This window comes from Podarcis gaigeae (genome assembly GCF_964106915.1).
Source record: "Podarcis gaigeae genome assembly, chromosome: 3".
In the NCBI taxonomy this organism is placed as follows: Eukaryota; Metazoa; Chordata; class Lepidosauria; order Squamata; family Lacertidae; genus Podarcis; species Podarcis gaigeae.
Genome location: NC_139680.1, coordinates 65,988,147 through 66,015,946, shown reverse-complemented (window position 1 = coordinate 66,015,946; position 27,800 = coordinate 65,988,147). Strand labels below are relative to the sequence as shown.

The following is a 27,800-nucleotide window of genomic DNA, read 5'->3' as shown; positions in this document are numbered from 1 at the left end:
TTGGGGTCATCCGGTTAAACAGATGGCAGCAGATTCAGGACAGAAAAGTACTTGGTCACACAAGGAATAATTTATGTAATTCACTGCCAAAAGATGTGATGATGGCCACTAGCTGAAAAGGCTTGAATGGGCCATTCAAAATATGCAATTGGGGAAATCTCCAGGACCAGATGGGTTGACCTCCAGATATTACAAGGCTTTGAAGGAATGGTTAGTACAACCGGTGAAGGAGGTCTGCAATGAAATTTTAGAGGGGAAAAGGGCACCGGAATCGTGGAAAGAAGCATTCATTACACTTATACCAAAAACTGAGACTGAAAAGAACCAGATAAAGAACTACCGCCCTATATCACTACTTAATGTGGATTACAAAATATTTGCTGACATTTTGGCAAAAAGATTAAAGAAGGTGTTGGTGGAAGAGATTCATAAGGACCAGGCTGGCTTTCTCCCAGGGAGACATTTGTCAGATAATGTGAGAAATATAATTGACATTATGGAATTGCTAGAAGTCAACATTAATACGAAGGCGATATTAATATTTGTGGATGCGGAGAAAGCTTTTGATAACATTTCCTGGAATTTTATGAAGAAGAATCTCCATGGGATGGGGGTAGGCCAAAGGTTTGAAAATGGTATAGGTGCAATATATTCTGAACAAAAAGCGAAATTAATTGTGAACAATGTGGTTACTGAAGAACTTCCTATAGAAAAAGGGACACGTCAGGGGTGCCCAATATCCCCACTACTTTTTATATCTGTCCTGGAGGTTTTGTTACATGTGATCAGGGGGGGACCAGCTGGTTAAAGAAATTCAGGTCGGAGCTAAACAATACAAATTGAGGGCCTTTGCAGATGACTTAGTTTTAACTTTACAACAGCCAGACACTAGTACAAAAAGAGTTTTAGAACTAATTCAAGCTTTTGGTCATGTAGCAGGATTTAAGTTGAATAAGCAAAAGACTAAAGTTTTGGAGAAAAATTTAACAAATGCTGAAAAAGAGAGATTTCAAAGTGAAACTGGATTAATGGTGGCAAAGAAAGTGAAATATTTAGGGATTAACATGACATCTAAGAATGTGAACTTATTTAAAGACAACTATGATAAATGTTGGACAGAGATAAAGAAAGATCTAGAAATATGGTCAAGTTTGAGATTTTCCTTGTTAGGCCGAATTGCTGTAATTAAGATGAATGTATTGCCTAGAATGTTATTCTTGTTCCAAACATTACAGATTGTTGATAGAATGGACTGTTTCAAGAAGTGGCAGAAAGATATATCTAAATTTGTCTGGCAGGGCAAAAAGCCCAGAATAAAATTTAAGATACTACCTGATGTAAAGATAGAGGGGGGTTTGCCCTGCCGGACTTAAAACTGTACTATGAATCGGCAGCTTTCTGCTGGTTGAAAGACTGGCTACTTCTTGAGAATACAGACATTTTGGATTTGGAAGGGTTTGATAACAGATTCGGTTGGCATGCATATATATGGTATGACAAGGTAAAAACTCATAAAGGATTTAAAAACCATATTGTCAGGAAAGCACTATATAATGTTTGGATTCGATATAAAGATTTGTTGGAAAATAAAACCCCTAGGTGGTTGTCACCGATGGAAGCTAAGGAGGTGAAAAAACTTAATATGGAATCGAAATGCCCAAAATACTGTGAAATATTGGAGCAAGAGAGTGGAAAAATCAAATTACAGAATTTTGAGAAAATGAAGTCCAAGGTACGAGATTGGCTTCATTACTATCAAATAATGGAAGTGTTCAAACAAGACAGGAAAATTGGCTTCCAGGTGGAGAGATCAAAATTAGAAACAGAACTGTTAGAACCCAATACTAAGAATTTGTCAAGAATGTATAACCTGCTGTTGAAATGGAATACACTAGATGAGACAGTTAAACCAGCTATGATTAAGTGGGCACAAGACATTGGTCATGATATTATGTTTGCTGACTGGGAACAGTTATGGACCACCGGTATAAAATTTACGGCATGTAATGCCTTAAGAGAAAATATTATGAAGATGATTTACAGGTGGTACATGACCCCAGTAAAGCTTGCAAAAATTTATCATCTGCCCAATAATAAATGTTGGAAATGTAATGAGACTGAAGGTACCTTCTACCACCTTTGGTGGACTTGCCCGAGGATTAAGGCCTTCTGGGAAATGATTTATAATGAAATTAAGAAGGTGCTTAAATGTACTTTTCATAAGAAACCAGAGGCATTTCTCCTGGGCATAGTCAGCCAACTGGTGCCTAAGAAGGACAGGACGTTTTTTATGTATGCCACTACAGCAGCAAGGATTCTTTTAGCAAAGTATTGGAAGACACAAGAACTACCCACATTGGAAGAATGGCAGACGAAGGTGATTGACTATATGGGACTTGCGGAGATGACCGGCAGAATCCGTGACCAAGAAAAAGAGACGGTGGAAGAAGATTGGAAGAAATTTAAAGTATATCTTAAGAACTGTTGCAAAATTGAAGAGTGCTAAAATGTCAAGGGAAAAGAAAATATTGAATTATAGCTACAATTGATTAAGTATGAGAAGAAGCTAAAAAAGAAAATAAGTAATTAGACAATTGGTGTAAGGAGTTGTTGAAAAAATCTCAAAATAGGGATGCAGAAAAGGGGAGGTAAGGGGAAGTCTGGGAAGTAAGGTTTATGAAAATGAGGTTTGAAATTATACATGTTTATATGTTTTGTTTGTTTATGTATGGTGTCTTGTTTTGTCTTTAAATCTGTGTTGAAAAAACCAATAAAAAATTTATATATATATATATATATATGCAGGTTTTGGTGTCCTCGGGTGTCTTCCCGTGTAAAAGTTGGGGTGTCTAGGCGACGTTTCGACGAGGTCTCACTCGTCATCTTCAGGCTGGTGCTTTCGGCTTCTTGTTACTGGAACAGAGCGGGATCTCAATGTTTGAGTTCCTATAAATACTGTAGAGGGGGTGTGGTGTCTAGCCTCCAATGTTCTGGGCAGAGAGGAAGTTCCCAGGCTAGTGTGCCTTTTCTTCTTTTGTTCCTTAATTACTTGAGAGATACCTTGAGTGATTTCTTGAGTGATATCCTGAGTACCACTTAGGTGGGTCATTAGGTGTGGATTAGTTGCTAAAGTCTTTGTGTCTTGACCTCTTGAACTTTGTGAAGAGTTTTCCTGAGAAGATGGCTGTATTGCACTTAGTTGTGCTTTGGCTTGGCTTCGTGTATAGGGGCGAGCTGTGGTTTTGTGGCTTGTGTCAGCCAGATCTGTGTAGGGATTGCAGGGGGGTGCAGCAAAACCAAAACCTGCATTCCTGTACCCGTGAAAATCTACGAAAGCAAATATATATATATATATATATATATATATATAAAAGGCTTGAATGGAGAATTGTGACAAATACACTGAGGATACTGGCTCTTTAGTTTGTGTTAGCAAGGCTCTTTGTATGTTCTTATGGAAGCAGAAAAATATTTCATTAAGCATGCAGAAATAATTATACAAAGTTTGATTTGCTTAAGATTTTTAAGAGAACAGTATTGAAAGAGAAAGAATAAAAGGCAGCAATTTCTTACTTCTCCATGTTCTTCAAAGAATTCATTTCTATGTCGATGCAGAGTATCAATAACTTTAGTCAGGATTAGAGGCAGCCTATCTTTAATTGTGTTGTATGCGAAGGATCTATGAAGAACAAAGCAATATTGTTTTAGTTTTGTAAATAGCCACTTCCATCACCATCATAATCACCATCAGGCAACTTTATTCCAGTTAATTTCTACACAGGAGTAAACTGCTGTGTTCAGATATCATGAAAACCCATAATTACGTTGGCTCACAAAGTGAGCCTCGCCTCCTCCCAGGCATGCATACTCCTTCCCTCCCTGTTGTAGATAAGACAAGCTTGGAAAGTTTTACTTCCATTTTCAATTAACCACTGCTCATCTTCTTGCTTGAACTTGACGAACTGGTTAAGCTTTGTTTGAAACATGCCATGTTTAAAATTAACCACAATTTACAGTTCAGATGCAATACCTAAACTGTAAAAAATTGAAATTAGAAGTGAAAGCTTCCCATCACCGCCTTGTGGCTCTGGAGGAGAAAGAGCAGAGGGAAGGAGCCCAGGTCTATTATTCTTATACACAATAAATTATCGTTTATCATGATGTCTAAACACAGCCTTTTTCTAAACATCTCATACCCCTCCAGACCACATCTCAATGCAAACACAGTATTTATCACACTGAAACGTTATCATTGAAACATTAAGATTTTGCCCAACTGATATGCAGTCCTAAGCAATACACTGATTCCATGTATGAAAATTAAGCAGAAATATTACTTCCAAGTGTCCAGACTTGCAGGAAAAATGTTTTGTGGTTTTAATCTCACACAGTTTACCATGGAAAATAAAGGATGGATTATTGCAGTTACACTTCATCTTCGTATGTACACAGCAACTTCCTTAAACCATGTCCCAGACCAATAAGAACCTGGTAAAATAAGCTAAATATTCTAATTCATATCTAAAGGATGGTATTTATGACTCTGGGTAACACTTTTAATAATCTTTATCTTAAAATGAAAATGTTAGTCTTCAAACATTCATTTAATTTGTTGGAAGCCGCCTAGAGTAGCTGGGGTTACCCAGTCAGATGGGCACCATATTATTATTTCTTTACTATTAACAAAAAAACAACTTAGTTCTCTTCAAAAAAGAGGAGGGGGGAAGACAATGCCTTGTTTCTGATGTCAGTACATCTGAATTATCGTCTAGAATAGTAAGAAAATGTATGATTTGTTAATCAATGGCAATTCACGTATTATTGTTGGGCTTTTAAAAACTGGTTTTCATAGAATTGTACAGTTGGAAGGGACCACAAGGATCATCTTGACACCCCCCCCCCAGCCCTTGCACTGCCTTCCCAAAGCCAAGTAAGGAGGCGCTTGGCTTTGGGAAGGAGGCATGAGGGCTCTGACAGGGTCCTAGAGCTCTCACACCTCATTCCCAAAGCCTACCAGTAGCACCTTAAAGACCAACTAAGTTAGTTCTTGCATGCACACTTCTTCAGATACACTTCAGTGTATCTGAAGAAGTGTGCATGCACACGAAAGCTCATACCAAGAACTAACTTAGTTGGTCTTTAAGGTGCTACTGGAAGGAATTTTTTTTGTTTTGACTATGGCAGACCAACACGGCTACCTATCTGTATCCCAAAGCCTAGTTAGCACTTCCCATCTCTGAGGAGGCAGGGCACTAGGACCCTGTCAAAGAGTTATGGTGTGTGTCAAATTTTGGCCTCACTAACCCCCCCCCAGCGCCCCACCCCCCATGACAAGCAGCATGCAGCCCATAGGTTCTGTGTCAAATAAAACTGCATGGTTAAAATAAAATGTAATACGCGAGAATACAAACATATTGATTAAATAGTCCTCTGTCAAAGACATTGCTCAAATCATGATTTGGACATCTCAAACTTAGCTTCACATACGCTCTGTTCCTCTTACTTAACTTCCTGGTTTTGCCTCAAGCCTGAATTGGAAACTCGCTTCTAATTCTGGCTCAGAGACACGTATGGCTTATGCTTTGTTGCGACGTAATAGAAAACTTGGTTTTGCAAACCACTGAGTGACTTGCAGAAGCAGGGAAGACTTGAGTACTAGAAGCACGAGGGTTGGAGCGGAACCCAACCACCCACTGACAGCCGAAAAAGGCCACTGTGTTCCTGGCTTCCGTTGCGAAACCTCCCTTTCCCAACCAGAAGTGGTTCAAAGCGCGGGGAACAGACACCCCTCTGAGACCGCAAATGCCACCCTCGCAAATAATTCGCGGGGGCAGCTCCGAATCTGGAAGCCGGCTTTCCGTGCAAAGCGAACTGGAGCTCGGAGGAATAAGGGCAGAAATGGAAAAGAGCAGCTCGCTAGAGTGCCGCGTTTTCAGCCGCCCCGGCTCTCCGAGCGAGGAGGGGAAGAGACCCGGACATAGCTCCCTACCCCTGTCCCCTGGTACTCTACAGCTCCAGCCTCCCCGCGAATGGCCAACGGTTCACCCCTCGCCCATCCATTTCTCAGAGCCCCCGAAGAAGCGGTGGAGACGGGACGCACCCCTTGAACTTGCCCGCGAGCTGAGGCGGCAGCGTTGCCGTCGGCGCCGCCATTTTGCTCAAGGTAGCGCCGCCCGGCGCAGCTGCGCGCTTTCCCAAGCAACGCCTGTTCCCATTGGTCGGCGGCTGGGCTCCCTCGCTCAACGGGCTGAGGGAGGAGGGGCGCTGAAGCAAACCAGCCCCTTCGGTAAAGGAGGGCGGGCGGAGGGATACACAGCCAAACGAAACGCGAGGCCTTGGGAGTAATCGCCTCCTCAGGAGGAGGCGGCGACCTTCATCGGCGCTTTGGGGCGGGGAATATGACGTCGCGCGTCAACCGCACAGACGGAGGGGGCGGGGCTAACTGTGGCTCTGCCGGCCCTCCGTGGAGAGAGCGGGTCCTCCTCCCACCTCGTGCTTCGGAGCCAGGTTGGTAAAAGGCTCCTGCGCGTGGAACTGGGTCTCCCTCTGATTGGATGGTGTTTGGGGCGCGCGCATGGGGCAGAGTGCGAGGGGGGGGGGTCATTCCTCCCGCACCCGCTTAAAACGTCCTAATCGGATACTGTGATGGTCGCCTGCGGCGGGTCGCCTCTTGCGCTCGCAATATGGTTCCCAGCGGAGTCCTTCCCCGCAACCTTCCGGTCTTGTTAGGGAGAGGAATGGAGGCGCTCTGACATGAATGCGGGAAGCGGTGTGGGGTTCACCTTTCATTTCACCTGTCACCTGGGCGCTGTAAGGGAGGGTTTCAGGGCAAGGCTGGGAAGATACTGAGGCCCTGCGGCTCCCATGATTCCTGGTCATTTGCCATGTTTCATGTAGAAGAAGAAGAGTTTGGATTTGATATCCCGCTTTATTACTACCCTAAGGAGTCTCAAAGCGGCTAACATTCTCCTTTCCCTTCCTCCCCCACAACAAACACTCTGTGAGATGAGTGGGGCTGAGAGACTTCAGAGAAGTGTAACTAGCCCAAGGTCACCCAGCAGCTGCAGGTGGAGGAGAGGGGAATCAAACCCGGTTCACCAGATTAGGAGTCCACCACTCTTAACCACTACACCACACTGGCACAATGTAGTTCCTGGGGGCCCCGGAGTCCAGCTTTTTCTCATCCAAATAATACTAATATGATTGGTGCAGGAATGGCCTGGCCTGAGGGAGAAAATTCTGCAGTGAAGGAAAGATTGGACCTGTGTTGAGACATCCGGCAGTTGTAGGGGGAACGATCATGTGAGTGACAGTCAAAGGCAAGATAGACCACTAAGGCAGCACTTCTCAAGCTCTTGGAACTGGGGTTCTGCTTCTCAGTTACCGTAATTCCATTCCACCCAGCTCAGCGCTAACAATCTTTATGCAGGGGAGTGCCTAGTTCTTTCACAAAACTGTGTTTATGTGGCCTGAAGCTAGATAATATGGCAGTAACTCCTCCATCTGTACATTGAGCAGAGCAAAGTACATTGAGCAGTGCCAAGTCTCACCTGCAGGGGTGAGAAGAAGTGGAAAGTGTCATATGAGCTTCTGTCACTATAATTTCATCTCCTCACACCTAAGTTGTACCATCTACTTGAAGGCAGAGGTGACTGAAATGCCAAACCTTCACTAGTGGACCCCAGCTACTGTAGGGCCATCCACAAATAATTTTCCTTTAGGTGCCCTATGCCACACCACAGTCTAAGAACCTAGGGTCTAAGGAATACATTTTGACCTTATTCAGTCAGAGTACCATGCTATTCAATGTGTTTCAGTGTATGGTGTGTCTATTTATTAGTTCAGTTTCACAAACAGGGGAGCAGGATAGGCTATCACTGTCTTAGTCACTGGCTGACTCACAGATTCTGTTGAGTATAGACTGCAGTGTTTACCTTTGGCTGGTTAAAGTTATTCTACAAGGAAGAAAGATGCATCTCCCTGTTTGCTGTTAACCAAATTTTAATACGTTTGAGAACAGATATTTTGATGAGAATATTCTGATCTGACCCTGTGTTTGGCCATTATGTTGCTGTGGTGGGTAAAGTAAATGTATTGCAGCAGTCTTCCTTGCTTGCTTCATTTGAAGCTGAGCCTATGTGAATGCAGAACGAGCCCTATTATTGATGTGACTGACTTGCTGTAGTGCAGAACTGTTTTTATAAAATGATAAATATTGCTCCTTGTCAGAAAGTTGATGCACTATAACTCTCTCATTCAGGACACAGTGAAAAGATGGCAACTAAACTACTGAGATTCCTGGCTAGATCTTCACACAAAACAAGCAACTGCCAACACTTGCATAAATATGGGCTTTCAGCATCAAGCAACAATCTTCAAGGGGTGTCAAGCAATTCTTTATTAGCATGTAGATCCATCAGTATGTGCATTCCAGAGGCAACAACATCTTGCTTAAGCAGGCTTTGTGTGCAAGCCAAGGAATGGCAGAGACCACAGGCTAACGTTCCTACTGCAGCAAAGACTGTGAATTATTTGAGTATGCATGTTTGTCCTCCACACAGGGAACAATTTTGTGCTCTTAAAAACACAAGTTTCAAGCACAATGCAAAGTGTTTGAGAAAATTTACAGATATACCAAATAGACATTATTCAGTTTTATCAAGTAGTAAAATTATGCCAAATCAACATATTTTGCCAGCTAAAAGGCTACCAAAAGCATCGAGAACCAAGCAGCCATCTAGAGCTAATCTGCCACTACCGTCTGAAACTGAGGTAAAGTATTAAAACTTTGAAGTGTAGTACTTATAACACTGAAGGGTTATGAAGACCAGAATAATGTTTCATAACAAGTATTATGCAGGAATGAGAAAACTCCTGTCTTCCTAACAGTACAGGGTAGGCCAGCCCATGAAAGCATGAACTCTTTCTTGACCCAGTTCCTCAACTTTGGCTGTGTCGATGACTGCAGTCTAAGGAAAAGCATTCATGCACAAAGATGAGGTTTTCTTTTCTTTTTACTGAAGTCCCTATGGCTCTTGTCATGTTACTTCTATTTTCATTCCTGCCTTAGTGGTGGCATTTGAGCGCTGTTGAAGATATGTTGCATCAGTTTTGGTGTGAGGGGGCTTGCTAGGCACAGTTTAAGACCCTCTGTGAATTAAAAATAATATTCACTTAAAATGCATGATAAAAACCTAGATAGAACAAAAATGAACCTGCTTAAATTGTGAAAAGAAAACCAGTATTTGAATAGATGTGGCATTTAAATATACTCAGCAAGCAACTGCTTCGGGGATAGGGAACTGAATCTGGATGGTGATTTGGATTCCTAATTCCCTCAATCCCTGCAGGCCATCTTGGACAGGTGGGAAGGAGCACCCACTCATAATGACATCAGGTGATTGGTACATGTTAAATCTGAAAGGAGGTAGCTGTATCTGGCAATCAACTGATTGGTGGATTTGGCAACCTCCTTTGAAGGTGTACTTTCAGCACCAAGCAGCTGATTGCTCCTTGGAGCGTGTCTTCAAAGAGGCTTGCTGTAAATACTGATTGGCTGACTGGCAGCTACAGAGAGCCCCTCTGAAATCTATGGGTAAAGTGGGATTGCTGCTCTCTAGAAATAAAGAGCAGGCAGAAGGCTCTTCTAACATCAGAAATACCCCCTGCCTGCTCTTTAAGAGTAGAAGGCAGCATTTCTACCTACCTTCATTCCAGCGCTGAAGTGGGATGGAGAGAAATACAGCTGCTTACTCTGCAAAGTAAAAGGCAGTGTTTTCAGCCACCTGGAATGGACAGACATGGAAATGTTGGTTATGTGACTGCACTTGTGTGTGCATGTGTTTATATGTGAGAGTGTATGAATGCATATATTTCAGAGAGAGAGACAAGAGACCATCATGTCTAGTGAAAGTATATATGTGCGTTGTGTGTGTGGTGAGGGGTGTGTATAGAGTGGTGTGTATACAAATGTGAATATGTCATCTATGCACGGCACTGGCATATAACCCTTAGAGGGGTGGTTGACCGTCAATGCAGCCCTTGGGCCAAAGCAGTTTAGCCACTGCTGCACTGTAGAGCACAGCTCTGAAACACCAACTGGCTTGCAATGGTATCAATGTAGACTAACAATAAACTATGGTTACTTTTCTAGTCTCAGTCTAAACCAAGGGTCAGCAACCTACGGCCCATAGGCCGGAAGCAGCCAACAGAGGTCATTTGACAGGCCCACAAGCTGCCTGCTCATGCACTGCGCTAAACTGGTGCAGCATGGCACGGGGACTTGCTTCTGCAGCGCCGAAAATCGTGTCTGTGCAGACGTGGCGGCCAAAAATCGCGCACACGTGATCTGGCTCACGGAGGGATCTCCGCGCGACCGAACAGGCCCAGGCAAGATAATCCTTGCTGACCCCTGGTCTAAACCATTCCTTTTTTAAACCTCTGCAGTGAACCACATTGTGAAGTAGGTATGAGAATTGTAGCTGGAATTGATACCTGACAATATTTTTTACTAGTCAGCTGAAATGTGCAAAAAGTGACTCTGAGCACAGGCTTTTATCTTTCCACCAAACCTCTCCTGCCTCAAAGAAAGAGAAGGGCTTTCATCAGACAGAAGGCTTCCTCCTAGGCTGGAGTCCCTGTACTTTCCTATTTAGAAGCTACACTACCTGCCCCCACCTCCCTTGCAAGTATCCTCAATACAGACACCCCATCCAGAAATAAAAGAAAACCACCATTCTTTCCAAATCAAACATATTTTTATAAAAATGTTTCCCCCAGAGCTTGCCAACTTTTATTTGGCCTTAGGCAGTACTTTTTTTTCTTAAGAAATCATAGCACTGTAGAGTTGGAAGGGACCCTGAGGATCATCTAGTCCAACCCCCTGCAACGCAGGAATATGCAGGTGTTTAGGGGTACTCTCATTTTGACTCAAGAAAATCACCATTTTATAGTTCAAATCAAGGAAAATAAATACAGTAAATGGACAAAAGTACAAAGATTTACAAAATGTTTATAGGTATGCGTACCCCCAGAAAAAAAGCACTGGCCTTAGGTAGGTTCTTTTTTTGCTCCCTCCCCCAAAGAGCATCGTTTGTTTTCATAATTGTTATATAGGGTGAAATTTCTGGGTAACTCGTGATGCAATCTCCCAAGTGCTGCTCCTGGTCAAGTTACATTGAGACAAGCGTTGGGTGTGTGTGTACGTGTACGCATGCACATATTGTGCTGTGTGGAATATGCTCTTAAGTTTCCATGTCACTGAAATGCAGGTTGGTTTCTGAAAACACTGATGTTTTAAACACCCAAAACATTACACACAAATAAATGTTTCGCAGGAACCTTTTTCTGTTGCTGTGGTTTTTTCAATCTCAAAAATACAGGGCAAAGTGTCAGACATGGTGAAAGGGTAGGTTACTTCAGTGAAAGCTGCCACATGGAAAAACCTTGTGCCAGAGATTGCACTGACTCAGACTATAGTACATAAAAACATTTGGAGTTACAAAATTGTCTCTTTCTTTGATGCAGAGCACCACCTGCTGGATGTTAATGTTGAATTTTTTGCAAGGGCAAGTGTTAATCTTGACACACACCAGATAACAAAACACTTGTCAGTAACACATTTTTTTAGATTATATGAAGTGCTGAAGTTAACAAAAAAATACTTTATTCCAGTTACAGAAAATGAGAGTAATCTTTATAATGCTGCCTTTTTAAGGGGAGAGAAAGAAGGGGGATAAAACGTTTGGGCAGTAATTTACTCAAGTACTTCTCTTGCAGCCTGGTTTTATTTATTTGGAATTGAATCCTACAAAATCTGTTGGGCTTGCACCCAACTAAGTTTGTATAGGATCATAGCCATATTGCATTTGAGTCTTGCATCTTTTTACACCCCTGCAAACTCCAGGATGCTTCCAAAGGGCCTGCTCTGGGTCTTGTTCAACAGGCAAAATGAATATGCCTATTGCAATATCTTACACATGGAATCTTATACCATGGTATTCATGAAAGGCTTGCAGTTTGAATCTTAATTCTAGGATTTGTGAAGCACAGTGATTTTACCTATTAGCAAAATCCTAGGATAGCGCTCTTAGTATTTGTGTGACATTTGCATTTTGATACCAGGGGTCATAGAACAGTCGAGTGTATCACAGTGCTGGTGAATAAGCCAAATAAATGTCCTCTAAATATATCACTTGATTGTTTTCTTAAACTAAACTTTGTTCCTTTGGCACAGGATCTGATGCAGTGCACAGCCTTTGCAACAGCAGAAGAATATAATCTTGGTACCCTATGCCATGATCTGACGTCATATGGCTATGTTGAAATAACAACATTACCTAGAGGTAGACCTCTGAACAGTTTGCCCCTCTTCTGTTGAATGCATGGAACACAGTTCCTCTTAGTAATAAAACTGCAGTGTTTATATCAACTGTGGGACAATGATTATCACCTTGTAAAATTCTCTTTCAAAACTTTCTGAACAGAAATACATTTAGAAACATGCTCCATTGCATGCTGTAATGTGGCTTAGCTGCTACTGCACCAAAAACATACCTATTTAATCTTTCTAATGCTATGAAATGAGACAAACACTTTAAATACTTAGAAGCACATTTGCAAAACATTTTCCTATGACCTGTTCTTTGTGGTAATCCTCTCCACTTTCTTGTATATTTTCTGATATTTTTCCTGAGCTGTTTAAATTCATAAGAGCAATTTGGTAGGCAAGCATTGTAAAGTAATTCAGAGATATTATATATTACATGAGTAAACTGAGGAAGGGCCTCGTATAATGGCTTATTGGTTCTTAAATTGAATGTAAATTGTCACTCTAGATCAGAGGGTAAAACAATACCACTGTTGAACATACTTTTATTTGCAGATATTGACAGCATTTCTTTTCATCAATGCCTGTAGATCTTTAATCTGAAAATAGCACTTGTACATATGTACAAGTGAAAAGAAAAAGTTGCCATGTGTATTCTGCATGCAATAGAAGTACTATTCACATCACCAGCCATCCTAGAGCATGAATTCTGTAATGCTTTTGGAAGCACTGTACTGCAAACTTCCTCTGCTGTGCTATATAGTGCTAAAGGGCTTGAGGCTTAGGTGTGGAGCTGTATGAGTACTTCAAACCCCTAATTCTGTTTTCAGTATACAGTGGTGCCTCGGGTTACAGATGCTTCAGGTTACAGACGCTTCAGGTTACAGACCCCGCTAACCCAGAAATAGTACCTCAGGTTAAGAACTTTGCTTCAGGATGAGAACAGAAATCGCGCAGCGATGGTGGGAGGCCCCATTAGCTAAAGTGGTGCTTCAGGTTAAGAACAGTTTCAGGTTAAGAACAGACCTCCAGAATGAATTAAGTTCTTAACCCAAGGTACCACTGTACCAGGAACTGTTATGGACTCCAGCAGGCTAAATCTCTCTCTCCCCACATCAGCAAGTGGTACCTTTAACATTTCAAAGGTTCTGAAATAGGACTACAGTGGTACCTCTGGATGCGAACGGGATCTGTTCTAGAGCCCCGTTCGCATCCAGAAGCGAACGCAACCCGTGTGTGCGCGGGTTGCGATTTGCTGCTTCTGCGCATGCGTGTGACATCATTTTGACCGCAGCACGCAACCCGAAAATACTTATCCCGAAGCTACTTCAACTCGAGGTATGACTGTATATTAAATGGACGCGTGCAAGGCAACCCAGTAGTTTTACTTAGATGTAATCACCAGTTCTCAGTGGGGTTTAGCCGAGATAATTATATGTGGGGTTGTAGGGTAAATGTTTTACAGGGTTTTAAACGCTGTTTCTGTGTCTCAGAATATGATTCCAAATCTGCTTTCTTTTAAACAAGATGCAGCAAACGTTTTGGTGATTGGTACAGAAAGCTCAGCGAAAGAATATGATCCTGGAATAATTTTTTTCTTCAGGTAAACAATGCCCAGCAATAAAGTGCATGTGAACTAAAAAAAATATTGTAACACAAAATGACAGGTTTTATTGCTTCGCTTGATAGCAACTCTGGGACTTGGGCTTCAAAAGGCCTTAACCCCCAAGCAACTACAGATCTTTCCCCCTCCCTCTTTGCTGTAATGAAGGAGGCTGGAGTGGCAGCACTTCCCTAAGGCAGTGCTTCCCTAAGGCCATCGGCTATACACAAACTCCAGAGTAATTCCCAATGAGTACAGGGGCAAGGACTGACAATTTCATGCCTTTCCAGATATGTCCAGAATTGTACTATATGATGGGCAGCCTCTGCACCCTTTATATTTTTTTGAGAATAAATAATTGCAACCATTTAAAAGTTTTTTTAAAAGCTATTTAATATTTTCTGAACCCTCATAAACAAACCATTAACCATAGTAATTGGTTAATTGCTCACACTTGAAGCCAGATAACTAACATTTAAAATTTTGGATGAGTTGAGGACTGTAGGATTAACAGTCTATTTTCAGTCAGCGTCAGTTTCACATCAGTACAGTCATAAACTGATTCCATCCTGTTTCTGCCTTATTCTGGGTTTCTAAAAAGTCCATTAAAAATTGTATATATGTACTTAATTTTTAATCACAAAATATTATTTAAATATGTATTTTCCCCTCAGTGTATGCATCTGTATGTTTCTGAGCCAAGTATTGCCACTAAAATCTTAAAAGTATAATTTTGTTTTGATTGTGTGTTAATTTGGGTGTGAATTATGTCAGTTCACTTAAAGTGGAACAAACTAAATTCTTCTCCATCCTTATCTAGAATAGAGTATTTATTCTTGCCAAGAAATACACATGTAAGCATGAAACATAATCTGTGCTGCTAACACCACCTTGAAATTCTGTTCATACAGGGAAGGATCTGTTGTGTTCTGGAATGTTGAAGAAAAAACAGTAAGTGGAAGCCAAATTTTATGAGGTAAACTCCATTGGACTTTGCAGTTCCACAAAATAAAATGGTTTGGCTAGATTTAAGTGTAGATTTAGCAAATGCTATTAATGTATCTTTTTACATTTTACAGTCTAATTTTTCAGTTTTTTTAAAAAATTGCATATGAAGGGCAGTGGGAGTTTTTGTCCCATGTCTTTTGATGCTTTTATTTTTTAAAAAAAACTAAGTTATTCACAATGATGTATTTCTGCAAGTTGTTATTTGAGAATAAAGACAAAGTTGTCAGTGTAGAAAATTGTAGGAAATCGATGAGATGAGACAGAAGATATTATGGTGCCATGTGCAAAGTAGAGCCAGATTCTGAGAGGAGTTGCATTTTGCCTTTGCAAACACAGAGTCCCACATCTGCGCCTAGCAAAGTAACAGAAGTGTGGTGTCAGAGGTTACTTGTAGATGAAAGTAATAGGAGGCAGGGATGCTTAAACCCTCTCACACCTACCATTTTAGCCTTCTTTCGCACACCCTCCTCTTTTTAAGGTTTATTCCTCTATGCCTGAGACCATTTTCTGGGGGAGGGATTGAGAGATAGGAAGTGTGAAGCATCTTCTCTCCTAGGTCCGTTCTCCCTTGTAAGTACGCCTCTCTCTGTCCCTGTATTTGCATTGTAAGGAAAAGCTGGAGTTGTTTTCCTTGTGATGTACAGATCCACCCTCCCTCTCCATGGTATTTCAAAACTGGATGAAGGCACCATGACTGTTAGCCTGCAGGTTTATATGATGACCTCCTAGCATTTGTCAGCAATTCTAATACGCAGGATTTTTTCTAGATGAAGAGTATCATGCAAATGCTGGAAAGGCATGAAATTCAGCCATACGAAGTTGCGCTTGTTCACTGGGAAAATGAAGAGATGAACTACAGATTAGGAGAGTAAGTGTTTGTATGTCATCAAGTGCTAGTTTCTGTGCAATGTAGCTTCTTGCATATATTTGTTTCCTGAAAACATTGCTAAATATTTATGCTACTCTGCCAGCTTGTTTAGACCTCCCATAATCTTTGTAATAAAGCTGCATTTGCAATTCCTTTGCAAAGTAAGAAAGGATTGCCATTGCCGTCTTTGAGACAGTGAGCACAAAAATATTCTTATTTAAATAATAATAAAAACCTTTAGGGAACTGGGGACCACTGCCTCTCATAATGAGGTACTGCATTAATAACTTCATTGGTCCCTTTATAAGCCACAAGGGACATGGATCAGCAAGCGATTGCACACATCCAACCAGTATCTTCAGTCTGCACCGACACTCATTCCAAGATAAATTAACCTTAAGAATCACCTGCACTAACTTAAGAGAAAGTAATGGTGGATGCAGCTGACCTCAGAAAGGAATTGCAATGGGCCACTGAGAGTTTGGTCGCCTCAGTCGGCCAGCATATATACTTGGCCCTTAAAAAAAAAAAAATCCCATATAACTTGCTAAGCAGCTTTTGAAACTCCCTGTTCAGGTGAAGAGCTTTTCTTGTTTGACAAATAGAGTTGAAAAAAAAGCTCAACAAGTCTGAAGTTTTCTTCCATTATCTGTGACGGGAACTAAGCATATTCTTAGGTGCTCTGATTTGTTTTTTTTCTTTTTAAAGTACAGTATAGCTAGTTCCTATGTGTGATGGATTCATACTAGGCATATTCTGTTTTGGTGCATGTGGTCAATTAAAGTATTCCTCTTGCTCTTTACAGAGCACAGTCAAAGCTTCATAGAGGAGAAATCCTGATAAATTCGGAACTAGATCCTGATGAAGTTACTCTAGAGAAGTTTGCTTTTTCAAATGCTCTTTGCCTTTCTGGTAAGTGATATATTGCATCAGGCTTTCTAAGCAGCATTTTGCATCAGAATTTGGGATGTGTAGCATGTGCTGCAAAAAACTTTCCCTCAAAGTGTTACCTAAAATGTGTGTATCAGGAAAGCTTGGGAATGTGCACCAGAGATAAGTTATGTATAGTAGTATTACTTTGGCATGATGCAAAGAACTTGAAGTGAACTTCAGAGATCATTGCAGAGGTACACAGATAAAGTATCCTTAAAATGTGTGTTGCTATGTCTGTTTTGGACAATTCCTTCTTGATATCAAATTCAAATGATAAGCAATTTCTTGAGTTACTTCTGGAGTTCAGTGCCACAAAAAGTAATTCAGCTTTGCAGGAAGTAGCCTAAGGCTAATAATTTGTGGTGGGGAGGATTTAGATTGAGAGTTTAGCACCTGTTACCTGCTGTCACTTCTAGAAGAAAACCTGGACATCCCTACTCCATTGCTGTTTTAAAGTTTGTTTTTAATTCCCAACAACTGGGAAGTCTAATTGCAAGTCTCCCATCTGACATCTGTTTTGGCCCTCAAGCATGCATTTTTTAGGTTCCTTGCGAAGACATCATATACCGTATTTTTCCATGTATTGGACGAGGTTTTTTGACTCAAAAATCATGTCAAAAAATTGGGGTCATCCAATACACGGATAGTGGCATATGGGGGGGGGGGAGAAGCAGCGTGCTGCCAGCCAGCCAGTCGGCAGGAGCGTGGCTTCCCCCGATGCCGCAGCAAGTGATCTGGGGGGTGATTCCTGCCCGCATCTGCGGGGGGGGGGGGGGAGAGAAGCTGCGTGCAGCCAGCCAGCTCATTGGCAGGAGTGCAACTTCCCCCGATGCTGCTGCACATGGTGGGTGCTCCCTGGGTCATTTCCCGCGTGCGGTGGCATTGAGGGAGGTTGCACTCCCGTCAACCGGATGGCTGGCGAGAGTGCAACTTCCCCTGATGCCGCTGCACGCGGGAATTGATGCAGGGAGTGTTTCCTGCCTGCAGCTGTGTACGGGGAGAAGCTCAACAACTTTGGGCCATCTCCCCTCGTTTTCCTAAAATTGAGTCCCCAAAAATGGGGGGGTCCTTATACTTGGGGGTGTCTTAAAGACGGAAAAATACGGTAATTGAACGTAGGGACTTGGTTTTGTGAAAACATTAAAGGGTAGTGAACTTGAATAATAAATCTCTTGTACTTTTCCCTAATGTAGTGAAGCTGGCAATTTGGGAATCATCATTGGATAATTTTGTAGAATCTATCCAGTCAATACCTGAGGTATTCACTACTTCATTGGTCTTACGTACTATTATTAAATTGAGCTATTTGCAACATATATTCACTCTAACGTCTCACTACTATCTTTTTAACAGATACTAAAGTCAAGGAGGAAGGTGAAGCTCTCTCATGCTGATGTGATGCAGAAAATTGGGGAATTATTTGCGTTGAGGTATCTTCATTAAAACAAGGAAACTTAACTTAATTCCCAGGACACTTTGTTGTTATTTATTTCATTTATAAATTGCTTCCCACAAGGCATCTTGAAGAGGTTTACAATATATTTTGATCCTTCACTTCCAGCCATCTTCGTTTTCTACACCCTGCCTTCACTACCAACACAGTTATTGGTTCCCTTTTGAGAAGCAAAACTTCCTATAGAAATCTAGCATAATCTTTTTAAAGATATCCTAAGCTCACACCCAAAGTCAAGTCTACTAATTGCAAGAGGTGGATCGATTTAGGGCACCAAGGATTAGAAACAAAAATGTTAAATACAGTGGAAGAGCACAATGCAGTCATGTCTCTTCCTACACACCCCAGTTAGCACCATATTGTCTGAACACTTGGAAATACGTACCCTGTTAATTGGTACGTTAATCTAGTTAATGAAACTAGAATCTGCAGTTGAATGGAAATCTTATTGAATAATGTTATGGATTTATTATAACAGTTTTTAAGAGCTACAGTGTACGGTGCAGCTCCATTTAAGCCTTCATATGTGATAAGAGCATAAGCAAGTGTGTCTGTTATAACCTTGACAAGTTCTGTATTTTCCCCAAATCCTGTTTCTAGGAATGTCTGTAATATCCCTGTATGATTTGTGAAGGGTAACGGTAAATAAAGCTTAGATCAGCTGCTGAGAGCAGGGAATCTCTTTTTGTTTAGAGATGGGAGATAAGCCCTAAATCCTTTAATCATGAGAATTTAGAAATACCACTAAAAAGTACTAATCATGAGAAGTCCTGCTGCAGGAACAGGTCTTAACCAGAGAGCAGGATTGTTTCCAGATCTTATTGGTAGGATAGTGTAGTCAAGGGAAAAAAGCGGTTCAGTAACAAACATGGTTGTATGTTCAAAAATAATGGGTGGAATTCAATGTCCTGCTATTCCAAAAGTTCCATCTGCGCAAGTGTATCAGTGTGCCAGACAGAACAATTCCCATGTGCTGTTCTGAAGCTTCTCCTGTGCCAATGGGGGGCATGTGGGGGGGGGGAGCCCTGTTGTGGAACCCCTTCTGCAGGACTTCCACTGAAAGGATTCATTAGGTGAATCCTGCCCAATTTCTTAATTAAATTTGTACCTTTTAAAAGTAATGAATATTTACTTTTTAAATTTATAGTCCAGCCTTCCTCTCAAAGAAGCCCATGAGGGAATATGGAAATCATCACTTTCAGTGACCAATATAGCCTTCATAGAGTCTTCATGGTATGGCACAAAAATGAGCCTGAATACCCCTTTTCACTGTGATAAAATCATATTTTCCTGGTCTGAGGCACACCATAGGTTGCCATTTTGTTGGTACTGTAAAATTATTCTTCTTCAAGCCAGGGAAGCAGCTATAGCATGTGATAGAAAAATGGATTGTGCAAGCCTGAGTTTTCCAGTGCTTACTCATTTTGTGTCAAACCATGGTTTGGCATTACATCTGAACCACCTAGGTAGAATTATTAACTCAAATTAGAAGGGAAGAACCACCCATAATTGCTCTGAATCTATGTATTTACCTACCTTTCCTCAGGCACCGCATAAATCTGAGTTCCGACCTGCTGATGACTCCAGATTTCTATTGGGATAGAGAGCATCTTGAACAGTTATATGATAAAACTTGCCAGTTTCTCAGCATTAATCGCAGAGTTAAGGTAGGCACACAATTCCAGCTTTCCTGCCTCAGCGAAAACTTCAGTTTTTGTCAATTGTTCACAGATTGGTTCACCTCAAAGAAGTCTTAAATTTTTTATGCTTCTCCATTTTCTTCTTCTGTTTTCTTGGTCATCTTGGTCGTGTGTGCCACCTTGGGCTTCTTGGAGGAAAGACAGGACATAAATTTAAGTAAATAAAGGCACTTGATGTGTACAAGTATTTCATTGTTGATGAGCAAGAATATGGCCATGGACTCAAAGTGACCCATGTCACTTTTTCGGTTGTGGCTCCAATCTGGTGGAACGCTCTGTCACAAGAGACTAGGGCCCTGCGGGACTTGACATCTTTCCGCAGGGCCTGCAAGACAGAGCTGTTCCACCAGGCCTTTGGTCAGGGCACAGCCTGACTCCCTCCTTTGGCAATCTTCATAGAACTTTAGCCTAATGGTTGCCATCAATTTGATTTGAATTAATTTTATAATGAAATGATTTTAGAATGTTGTATTATTTTATTGTTGTTAGCCGCCCTGAGCCCGGCTTCAGCTGGGGAGGGCGGGATATAAATAAAATTTATTATTATATTATTATTATGTGTAGTTAGAAGATACTTTTGCCTAGTATTGGCTGCGGGATTGTTGATTCTTCCCACTTCACAGGGTGTATACTACCCTCTTTACAGGCCATTCCAGAGGGTCCACCAAATTTTGGGAGCAGCTTTTCTAGGAGCAAAGGGCTTCCATGGGGCAGTGCACATGCAGAACATTACATGGTTTGGGGCTTCATGCCATTAATTTTAAACAAAGAAAAAAACCCAATCCCTGTAGTTTGCTTTCTTAGCAAGGTGGAACTAGCTATTTGGAAATCTTATTCTCTCTTTCTCTTGGGTAATATGTCCAGGGTTTTTTTCCCATTCCTACTCAGAGCTGGCTTGCTGGTATTGTATTTAATTTTGTTAATTGCAGTATAGTTTTCTCATATAGCAAGCTCATCCCCCATTATAGTGGTACCTCAGGTTAAGAACTTAATTCGTTCTGGAGGTCCATTCTTAAACTGAAACTGTTCTTAACCTGAGGTGCCACTTTAGCTAATGGGTCTCCCGCCACCACTGCACGATTTCTGTTCTCATCCTGAAGCAAATTTCTTAACCCGAGGTACTATTTCTGGGTTAGCGGCATCTGTAACCTGAAGCATCTGTAACCCAAGGTACCACTGTATTATTATGCCACCCCCAGTGTGATCTGTCCTTCCCACGAAGCCAGGTTTTCTCTCCTAAAGGATATTAATCTTCTTATCACAATGAATCTTTTGAAAATCTATTAACTGCTGTTCCTGCTGATAGGTGTGGCTACATAGCTGCCTGTGAAAACTCTGGCAGGCCCGTACAAGTCTTGCATTAGTGAGTTTCTTTGATTCCTGTGTGGCTGGTACTTGGTTTGAAAAAGGGTCTCCATTGGTAAGAACTAGGAGCCTAATGAGAGGTTCACGCTGTATTATGTAAACAAGGTTTTGGGGAAGTGCTGATTTTTGCCCTCCAGGTGATAAGAGTCCAAAATTGCACTCTTCTTGCTAAAATGCATTTGAAAGCGGCATTATTTTGAAAATATGTTGCACAGTTAGGGCATTCCAGCTTGATTGTCACTTGATTGAACAGACAGGAGGGTTTGATGGAGATATGAGAGGAATGCAGTCATTTCTAATTCATTCTTCATGGTTTGCAGCTATCCCATGCTTATGCACACATGCATGTAGGGGAGGAGAAATTATAGTTTAGACTATGGGAATCCTTTACAAGTTGGCGCTTTGCACTGGATTGAGTTGGATTTTGCCTTCATCTTCCATTACTTAAACCCAAAACTTTAGAAACTGTTCAATTTTAGTAACTATTAATGAACAAAGTTCCAGCTGATGTAGTCATTGTGGTCTATATTTGTAAACCACTTTAATAAATCTGCTAACACTGAGATGTCAAAACTCCTAATGCTAACTTTATGGTGTTGGGTGCTCTGCTGCATTCATTGATAGAAACATCAGTTCTGATATAGTTAATCAAACTTCAGTATGTTCATTAAGCCCATTCAGTGGATAAGCTGTTTAGGTGAGAATACCTTGAACAAGTTGTTTACCCAAGGATTTCTGAAGTATCAGTTCCTCTATTGCAGGTGGTGAATGAAAAGCTCCAGCACTGCACAGAGCTGACAGATTTGATGAGAAATCATTTGAGTGAAAAACATGCTTTGCGTTTAGAGTGGATGATAGTGATACTCATCACCATAGAGGTAAGTCTGCAACAATGCGCTGCTGTGCAGTGTTAGTATGAACTTAACAGCTTTGTTGAAACATGTCTTGAGCTCTTTCCTTGTGAGTACAATCAGTATATCACTTCCTATAATGTTAGCAAGTTCACCGAATCATGTCTCGATACAATTTCAATTTAATTAAACATGATGCGGGAAAGTTGGGGAGAAGTTTGTAAATATCCTCTAGGAATTTATGTAGATATAGCACTCTCTAGTGTTCAAAATGCTTCACACACATTATTTTGATGATTCTGGCAACAGAACTATAAAGTAGGCCAGTATTATCCCTAAATCATAAATGCCGAACTGAAACTGACAGAATAGGGACTTTGATTAAATGTGATTTGAACAAGCAACTTGGCCACCACACTGCACCAGCATAATTTTTACCTATATGTAAGAAGAAGAAATCAAAATTAGTCATCTAGGACTACTTCACATCACAAAATTCCATCATGGGATGGTATGTAACCTGCATGTAGTTCAAGTGCCAAGTGTATTCATGCCCTGGAAGCCACAAGTTACATTGTCTACACTGTTTTCTATGTCACATGATGCATTTCTAAGTTGAGAATGTATATTGATCTGTAATTACTTCCTGTGTTACTGGAATTTGTGTACTTTTTATTTCGCAAACTACAAATGCATTTGGTTTCTGGGGGCAATCAACAGCAGTTACACCTGTTAAGTCAAGCAGTGGCTGAGAACTGTTCCCTCCAGTTAAGGAACTGCTATGTGCAAAATCAGAGCCCCAGTCAGTCACACACTGAGGTGCAAGTGCGAGAGCAAAGCAAGACTTTGAATAGCAACTCAAGTAGTAGCTGCTGATGAAAGCTGTTCAGTGACCACCTTTTAAGTCAGTGTCTTTCAGAGGGCTGTTATCCTGTCATCCTATCCCCTCCCCACCTGCCAACCTCTGATTTACAGAGGCCTTTGCTTGCATGAATAGTGCTGTTTCTTTATCTTTCTAGCCACCAGGCTTATATGGGTGAGTGAGCAACATTAGAATCTTCCGTCACTTATGAAAATGTTAACCATCCCTTTGCCTTAATATCACTTTAGCTGCCGAACAGATTGCTTCCGCTGGAGTAAGGGGCCCTATTTGTATTAGTTAGTATTAGGGTGTGTGTGTTTTTAAGGGTGGTTTTAAATACCACTGTAAGGAAGAGTTTGGAGCTGTTGACTTTCATTACCAATGAAAACACTTGGAAAAATATATAATAAAATTCTATTTCTTTTGCAGGTCATGTTTGAACTAGGCAGAGTTCTTTTCTGATAACTTGTGAATGATAAGAGAAGTTTGTGAAGATAATCCCGTCTTGTGTTTGCTGGACTTCAGCTTTATTCTTCACACTTCTGAAAAGTTCAGCAAGTATTATAATAAATGTATGGACACTTGCTGCTAACGAAGCAATTGAATTCACTGAAGTTAGACCAAAGCTTGAATTGGGGGTTGTTTCCAAGAAATCATGGTTCAGAGTATATTGATCCTTCTTTAAGATACTGTACCTTTGTTTAGAAAGCAGACAACCAAAGACTGGCATATTAAAGCTGTACCCACACTTGCAGTTTTTTTATCTGCTGTACAGCAGGAAATTATGTAATGATGCAGTTGTCAGTGCCATGTAAAATAAGGCTTTTATATGGGTTATGTCTCACTGTGTGGTGTGTATTTTGCCACAATTGTGACACATTTGCCAGAATTGAGGGAAGCGCTTCCAGTATTGTACTACTGTGTATGTGGGGAATAAGTGTGTTGGGAGAAAAATAGGCTGAACTCTTCTCCCAAACATGCTAATTTGTTTTGTGCAGTTTTTTAAATAGGGAAGGATTTAAACATGTTTCCCCCCCCCGTCCGCAGCATACGTAGGAACAGCTCAGGAAAAACATGTCCATGTTACACTGCCAAGTATATACTGGCTCTTGGCCTGAGCCAGAAGTAGGAGCCCACACTGATGAACTGGTTCAGTCTTGAAACTGAATCCATAAACAGAAAAACCAGTAACTGTCCCAGGAAGTTAGGAAGTTCTTTTGAGGATGAGAGAGTATTTGCCTCTTCTAACTCTAGAGACATGGACAAAAGAGAATGTATTTTGTAGGAAATTGGAAAAAGGACTCAGAAAGTGAGTTATCTTGCATTTATCTCAACTCCCCACACCAAGCACAAACTGTTTCTTTCTGATTACCATATATACTTGAGTATAATCTGACTTTTTCAGCACATTTTTTATACTGAAAAAAAAACCCCTTGGCTTATACTCGGTCCATTCGGGCTCTTGTTCTTCCTCCGCCGCTGCTGCCACCACCAGGTTTGTGGTGTGGTGAGCTGGATTATACACAAGTCAGAAAGTTTCCCCAGTTTTTTGTGCTAAAATTAGGTGCCTCGGCTTATATTCGGGTCAGCTTATACTCAAGTATATACAGTAGTTATTTTGCTGTCCTGATCTAAATAAACCATATTCAAATTTGGAATGACCCCAAAATTTCTATCCAGATGATGCACTAAATATGACGGTCTCTTCAATCAGAAGCACCTAGCTAGTTCAGATTGACTTTAACCTACTTCTCCAAGGAGCAACAGACAGTTATCAAGTTTGCTTGTGGGAGATTTCAAGTGGGACTAATAAATGCGTAGGCATAAATTTCATCAAAATGTTTACAGATGTCTTAGTCCTACTTGAAATATCCAACCAACAGGCTTTGTCAAAATGAAAACATGGGAATAGGGTTTTCTCCACTGTGGCACCCTATGGATCTTCTCCTAAGAGTTAGTTTCCCTGCACAAATATCATTCCGTTGACAGCTAAAGGCCTAATGTTTATCTGGATCTTTGAGGAAGGGTGAAAACGGCTGATATGTTATTCCTTGTCTGCACTGTGAATTATGTATTTTAAATTGTTTTTCTGATACTATTTTGTATCCCTTCAAGATTTTAACTGCCTATCTATTTGTTGCCCTGGGATCCTAAAGGAAGTGTGTGGTCAAATTATAGCTAATAGTAATAAAATATTTCATCATTTCCCCCCCTAAGTCAGTAGTTATCAAACTTTGTGGTTTTATGCATTTTGAAGTACACCAGGAGTGGGCAATTTCCCCCCCTCAAGTGTCACATACTACTTTGGAGGTAGGGGAATGTGAATGTGTTTGTGGTAATATATATTTCTTCCTCTTCTCACTCAGTGTTTTCTCTCCTCATCGCAACAAGTACAAGTATGAGGAAAATAAGTCAGATAGCTCTAGGGAACACACAAAAGCAGACTGAGGGTGGCCCACTCCAGCAGTACGCCCACCAAAAACAGCATTCACATGGCAAAATCTCCCTGCTGTAGTGTTACAAGTACACTTGCGATTTGATAGGTTATTACGAGTTTCTCCCACCACCACTGGCAGCCAGACATTTCAAGAGGGAGCTGGGAAACACTCATCATAGTGCTTCATTGCATGCAGAGTACCTAAAATGCTACATGAGAGGGAGAGAACAAGGGCACCATTTTTGGCAGCATACCAACAAGGCTTAGCGTGTGCTTGTTTTTCTTCTGGTCAAGTGAAATGCCAAACTTCTGTAGGGTGTGTTACCAGTACAAGGAAATGACAGGTTTTAAACATTCAGATATTCTCATTTTACACTTCATGTAGCACTCAAAATAATTTGATTACCTGTACGAAATGTATCTTGAACTGCTTCATAGTGGGTTGTACAAGTTACTGAACCACTTCTGAAAGGCAACATGAACTGGAAATAAGCATAGTTGAATGATGAAATTTGGGGTTAACATCCTGGGTAGCAGCTTTTGATATCCTTCAAATTATCCTGAATCTAATCCCTTTTCTTACTTAATGATGGGACACTTGACTGTTCTTAAAAGGGGGGGCTTCAAAGAGAGATCAGAGACTCCATTGAAGTACAATTTATCAAAAGGTTGAGCTCTATCATTTATGGGCTGAATTGGGATAACAGGGTTTTAATTACAAATTTGTATTTTACAAGTGCCAGAACATGTGTCCTTGTCAACAGTGCTTTACGGTCACAATCTACTTTCTGAATTACGGATCAAATGCTAACTGCATTTTAAAGCAACTATTAAGCATAGTTATTTCACATATTGAAGTAACAGAGATTCTGGTTTCAGATTGATTGCAGTACATGGGTTACTTGATGGGCTTCCTTCAGGCATCTGGTTTGCCACCGTGGAGATGCTGGACTAGATGGGCCATTAGCCTCATCCAGGCTCGTCTTTTATTCTGTAGTGAGCTAAACGAAGTCCATAAGCCAGACTTCTACAAGAAGTGTGTTTTTACTAACTTTGTCCACAACTGTATTGTTTGCGTTCATATAACAACCATGAATTCCTTAATTCCAGCAAGTGTGAAGGGAGGAAAATTCTTCCCAGGTTTTAAACGTATTTTAGTTTGGCAGCTGGGGCAATGGATTAACCAGTAACAGGAAGAGAAAATTATTCTACTTAATGGCGAATATACGGAGATGAACTATAGATCCAGAACCACACACAAAATATGAAAACCTGTAAGGTAACTGTGGCAGGGGTGGTGCATATGCTACAATTCCTCTTTTCTATCATCTCTCTGGAAAAACATCCATTTGTGAGTCTGCATATTTTATTTCAATGTACTGAAGAACAAGCAAATTTATTTCCTATACTGCAAAAGACAAGAGGAATTTGAAATAGATGAGGATTTGAGAACTGTGTGTGTCTATAGCACCTAGAGGTTTTAATAACTTGAGAAAACTGAGTATGTAAAGGAAATAATTTCAGACAAAATGAAAATACCCTAAGAGGGTTTTCTTGCTTGCCATATAATTTTTTTATTTTTGCCATCCAAAACAGAGTGGAAGGTTTAATCCCATTTAAAGGATCACAGCAGGCCAGGGAAACACCTATCTTGCAATCAGAGCTGCTAGGCAGAATACGCCACTAGGCTGCATGAACCAGTGATATAGCTTGTCCCTAGTAAATTTAAGACTTAAAAGGCGCTAGGAAGTCTAATTTTTGCTGCAGCAGAATATGGTTATCCCTCCAGAAACTGGTTCACATAGCAACAAACCATGTGAAAGGATGCCTTCAGCCTATTTAAAACCAAAGGCTCTATTCCAGCATTCACAACTCATCACTACCTGAAGGGGCAGGAGATAAGTGGGAAGAGGTGCTGCCAATGTCTCACTAACACATCATCTTGGACTACTAGTTGTTTAGATCTAAAGCAGCTGTTTGCCTTAGCCAAGCGTGGAGGCTATTGCTCCAGCTGTGGAAAACACGAGTTCCCAAAAGGGCTTCTATTCAGGGCTTGCAAATTGACAGAAGGGAGCCCATCCCCAATAGCTTGTAAGCAACCAGCAAGCTCTCACACCTCCATGTGTAAACTGAGCCCGTTGTACAAATCTGAGTGGACATGGATCTCTTACGTACCTGAGGCCCATTCCTGTTTTATGCTTCAGAAAAGTTTCTCGCAAGTCCTAACTTGATCTCAGCACTAAGAAAAAAATCACTAATATTTAACATCCCCAAACAAAGTATTTAAAAAAATAAATCCAAAATTTGCAAGATTAGTTATACAAACCTTCAGTGCATGTAAGGATTGTGCCCAGCTGGGATATTTGAAAAACAGCATTTTGTCCAATTCCAT

General features: G+C 41.0%; 2 protein-coding genes and 1 long non-coding RNA gene across 5 annotated transcripts in view; 1 reads left to right on the top strand and 2 right to left on the bottom strand.

Annotated features, from left to right (window-relative positions):
- LOC310841186 (uncharacterized protein) overlaps positions 1-6,236 on the bottom strand; it is a 65,466-nt gene extending 59,230 nt beyond the window's left edge. Inside the window, exons 1-2 of the mRNA XM_083731772.1 lie at positions 6,101-6,236; positions 3,574-3,679 (exon numbers count right to left, since the gene is read on the bottom strand). Coding sequence (XP_083587898.1) covers positions 3,574-3,679; positions 6,101-6,153 — 159 coding nt within the window. The 5' untranslated portion in view covers positions 6,154-6,236. The remainder of the gene's footprint in view (positions 1-3,573; positions 3,680-6,100) is intronic.
- Positions 6,237-6,355: 119 nt separating this feature from the next.
- Positions 6,356-23,608, top strand: RMND1 (required for meiotic nuclear division 1 homolog). 3 transcript variants are annotated; one of them, XM_083732556.1, is made up of 13 exons: positions 6,356-6,507; positions 7,213-7,302; positions 8,261-8,772; positions 12,236-12,344; positions 13,856-13,931; positions 14,843-14,882; positions 15,707-15,807; positions 16,613-16,719; positions 17,934-17,998; positions 18,094-18,170; positions 19,740-19,860; positions 22,020-22,136; positions 23,401-23,608. In XM_083732556.1, the coding sequence occupies exons 3-13, from the start codon at positions 8,275-8,277 to the stop codon at positions 23,431-23,433; spliced, it is 1,344 nt and encodes a 447-aa protein (XP_083588682.1). In that variant the 5' UTR covers positions 6,356-6,507; positions 7,213-7,302; positions 8,261-8,274; the 3' UTR covers positions 23,434-23,608. The 3 variants fall into 3 exon arrangements, with proteins under 3 accessions (XP_083588682.1, XP_083588683.1, XP_083588681.1); XM_083732557.1 differs by having other exon boundaries at positions 6,375-6,507; positions 8,699-8,772; XM_083732555.1 differs by lacking the exon at positions 7,213-7,302 and having other exon boundaries at positions 6,386-6,507.
- LOC310841675 lies at positions 19,867-27,800 on the bottom strand. The gene is made up of 4 exons (XR_014562680.1): positions 27,735-27,800; positions 27,584-27,647; positions 25,815-25,890; positions 19,867-20,021 (listed from the first exon to the last, which is right to left on the bottom strand). It is a non-coding gene; the product is annotated as an uncharacterized lncRNA (long non-coding RNA).

Excerpts from the sequence above, each read along its gene's own strand:
- RMND1 (XM_083732555.1), top strand. The coding sequence starts at position 6,399 with ATGACGTCGCGCGTCAACCGCACAGACGGAGGGGGCGGGGCTAACTGT. Across the intron at positions 8,773-12,235 it reads CACTACCGTCTGAAACTGAG|GATCTGATGCAGTGCACAGC; the intron begins GTAAAGTATTAA and ends CCTTTGGCACAG. Across the intron at positions 13,932-14,842 it reads GGAATAATTTTTTTCTTCAG|GGAAGGATCTGTTGTGTTCT; the intron begins GTAAACAATGCC and ends CTGTTCATACAG.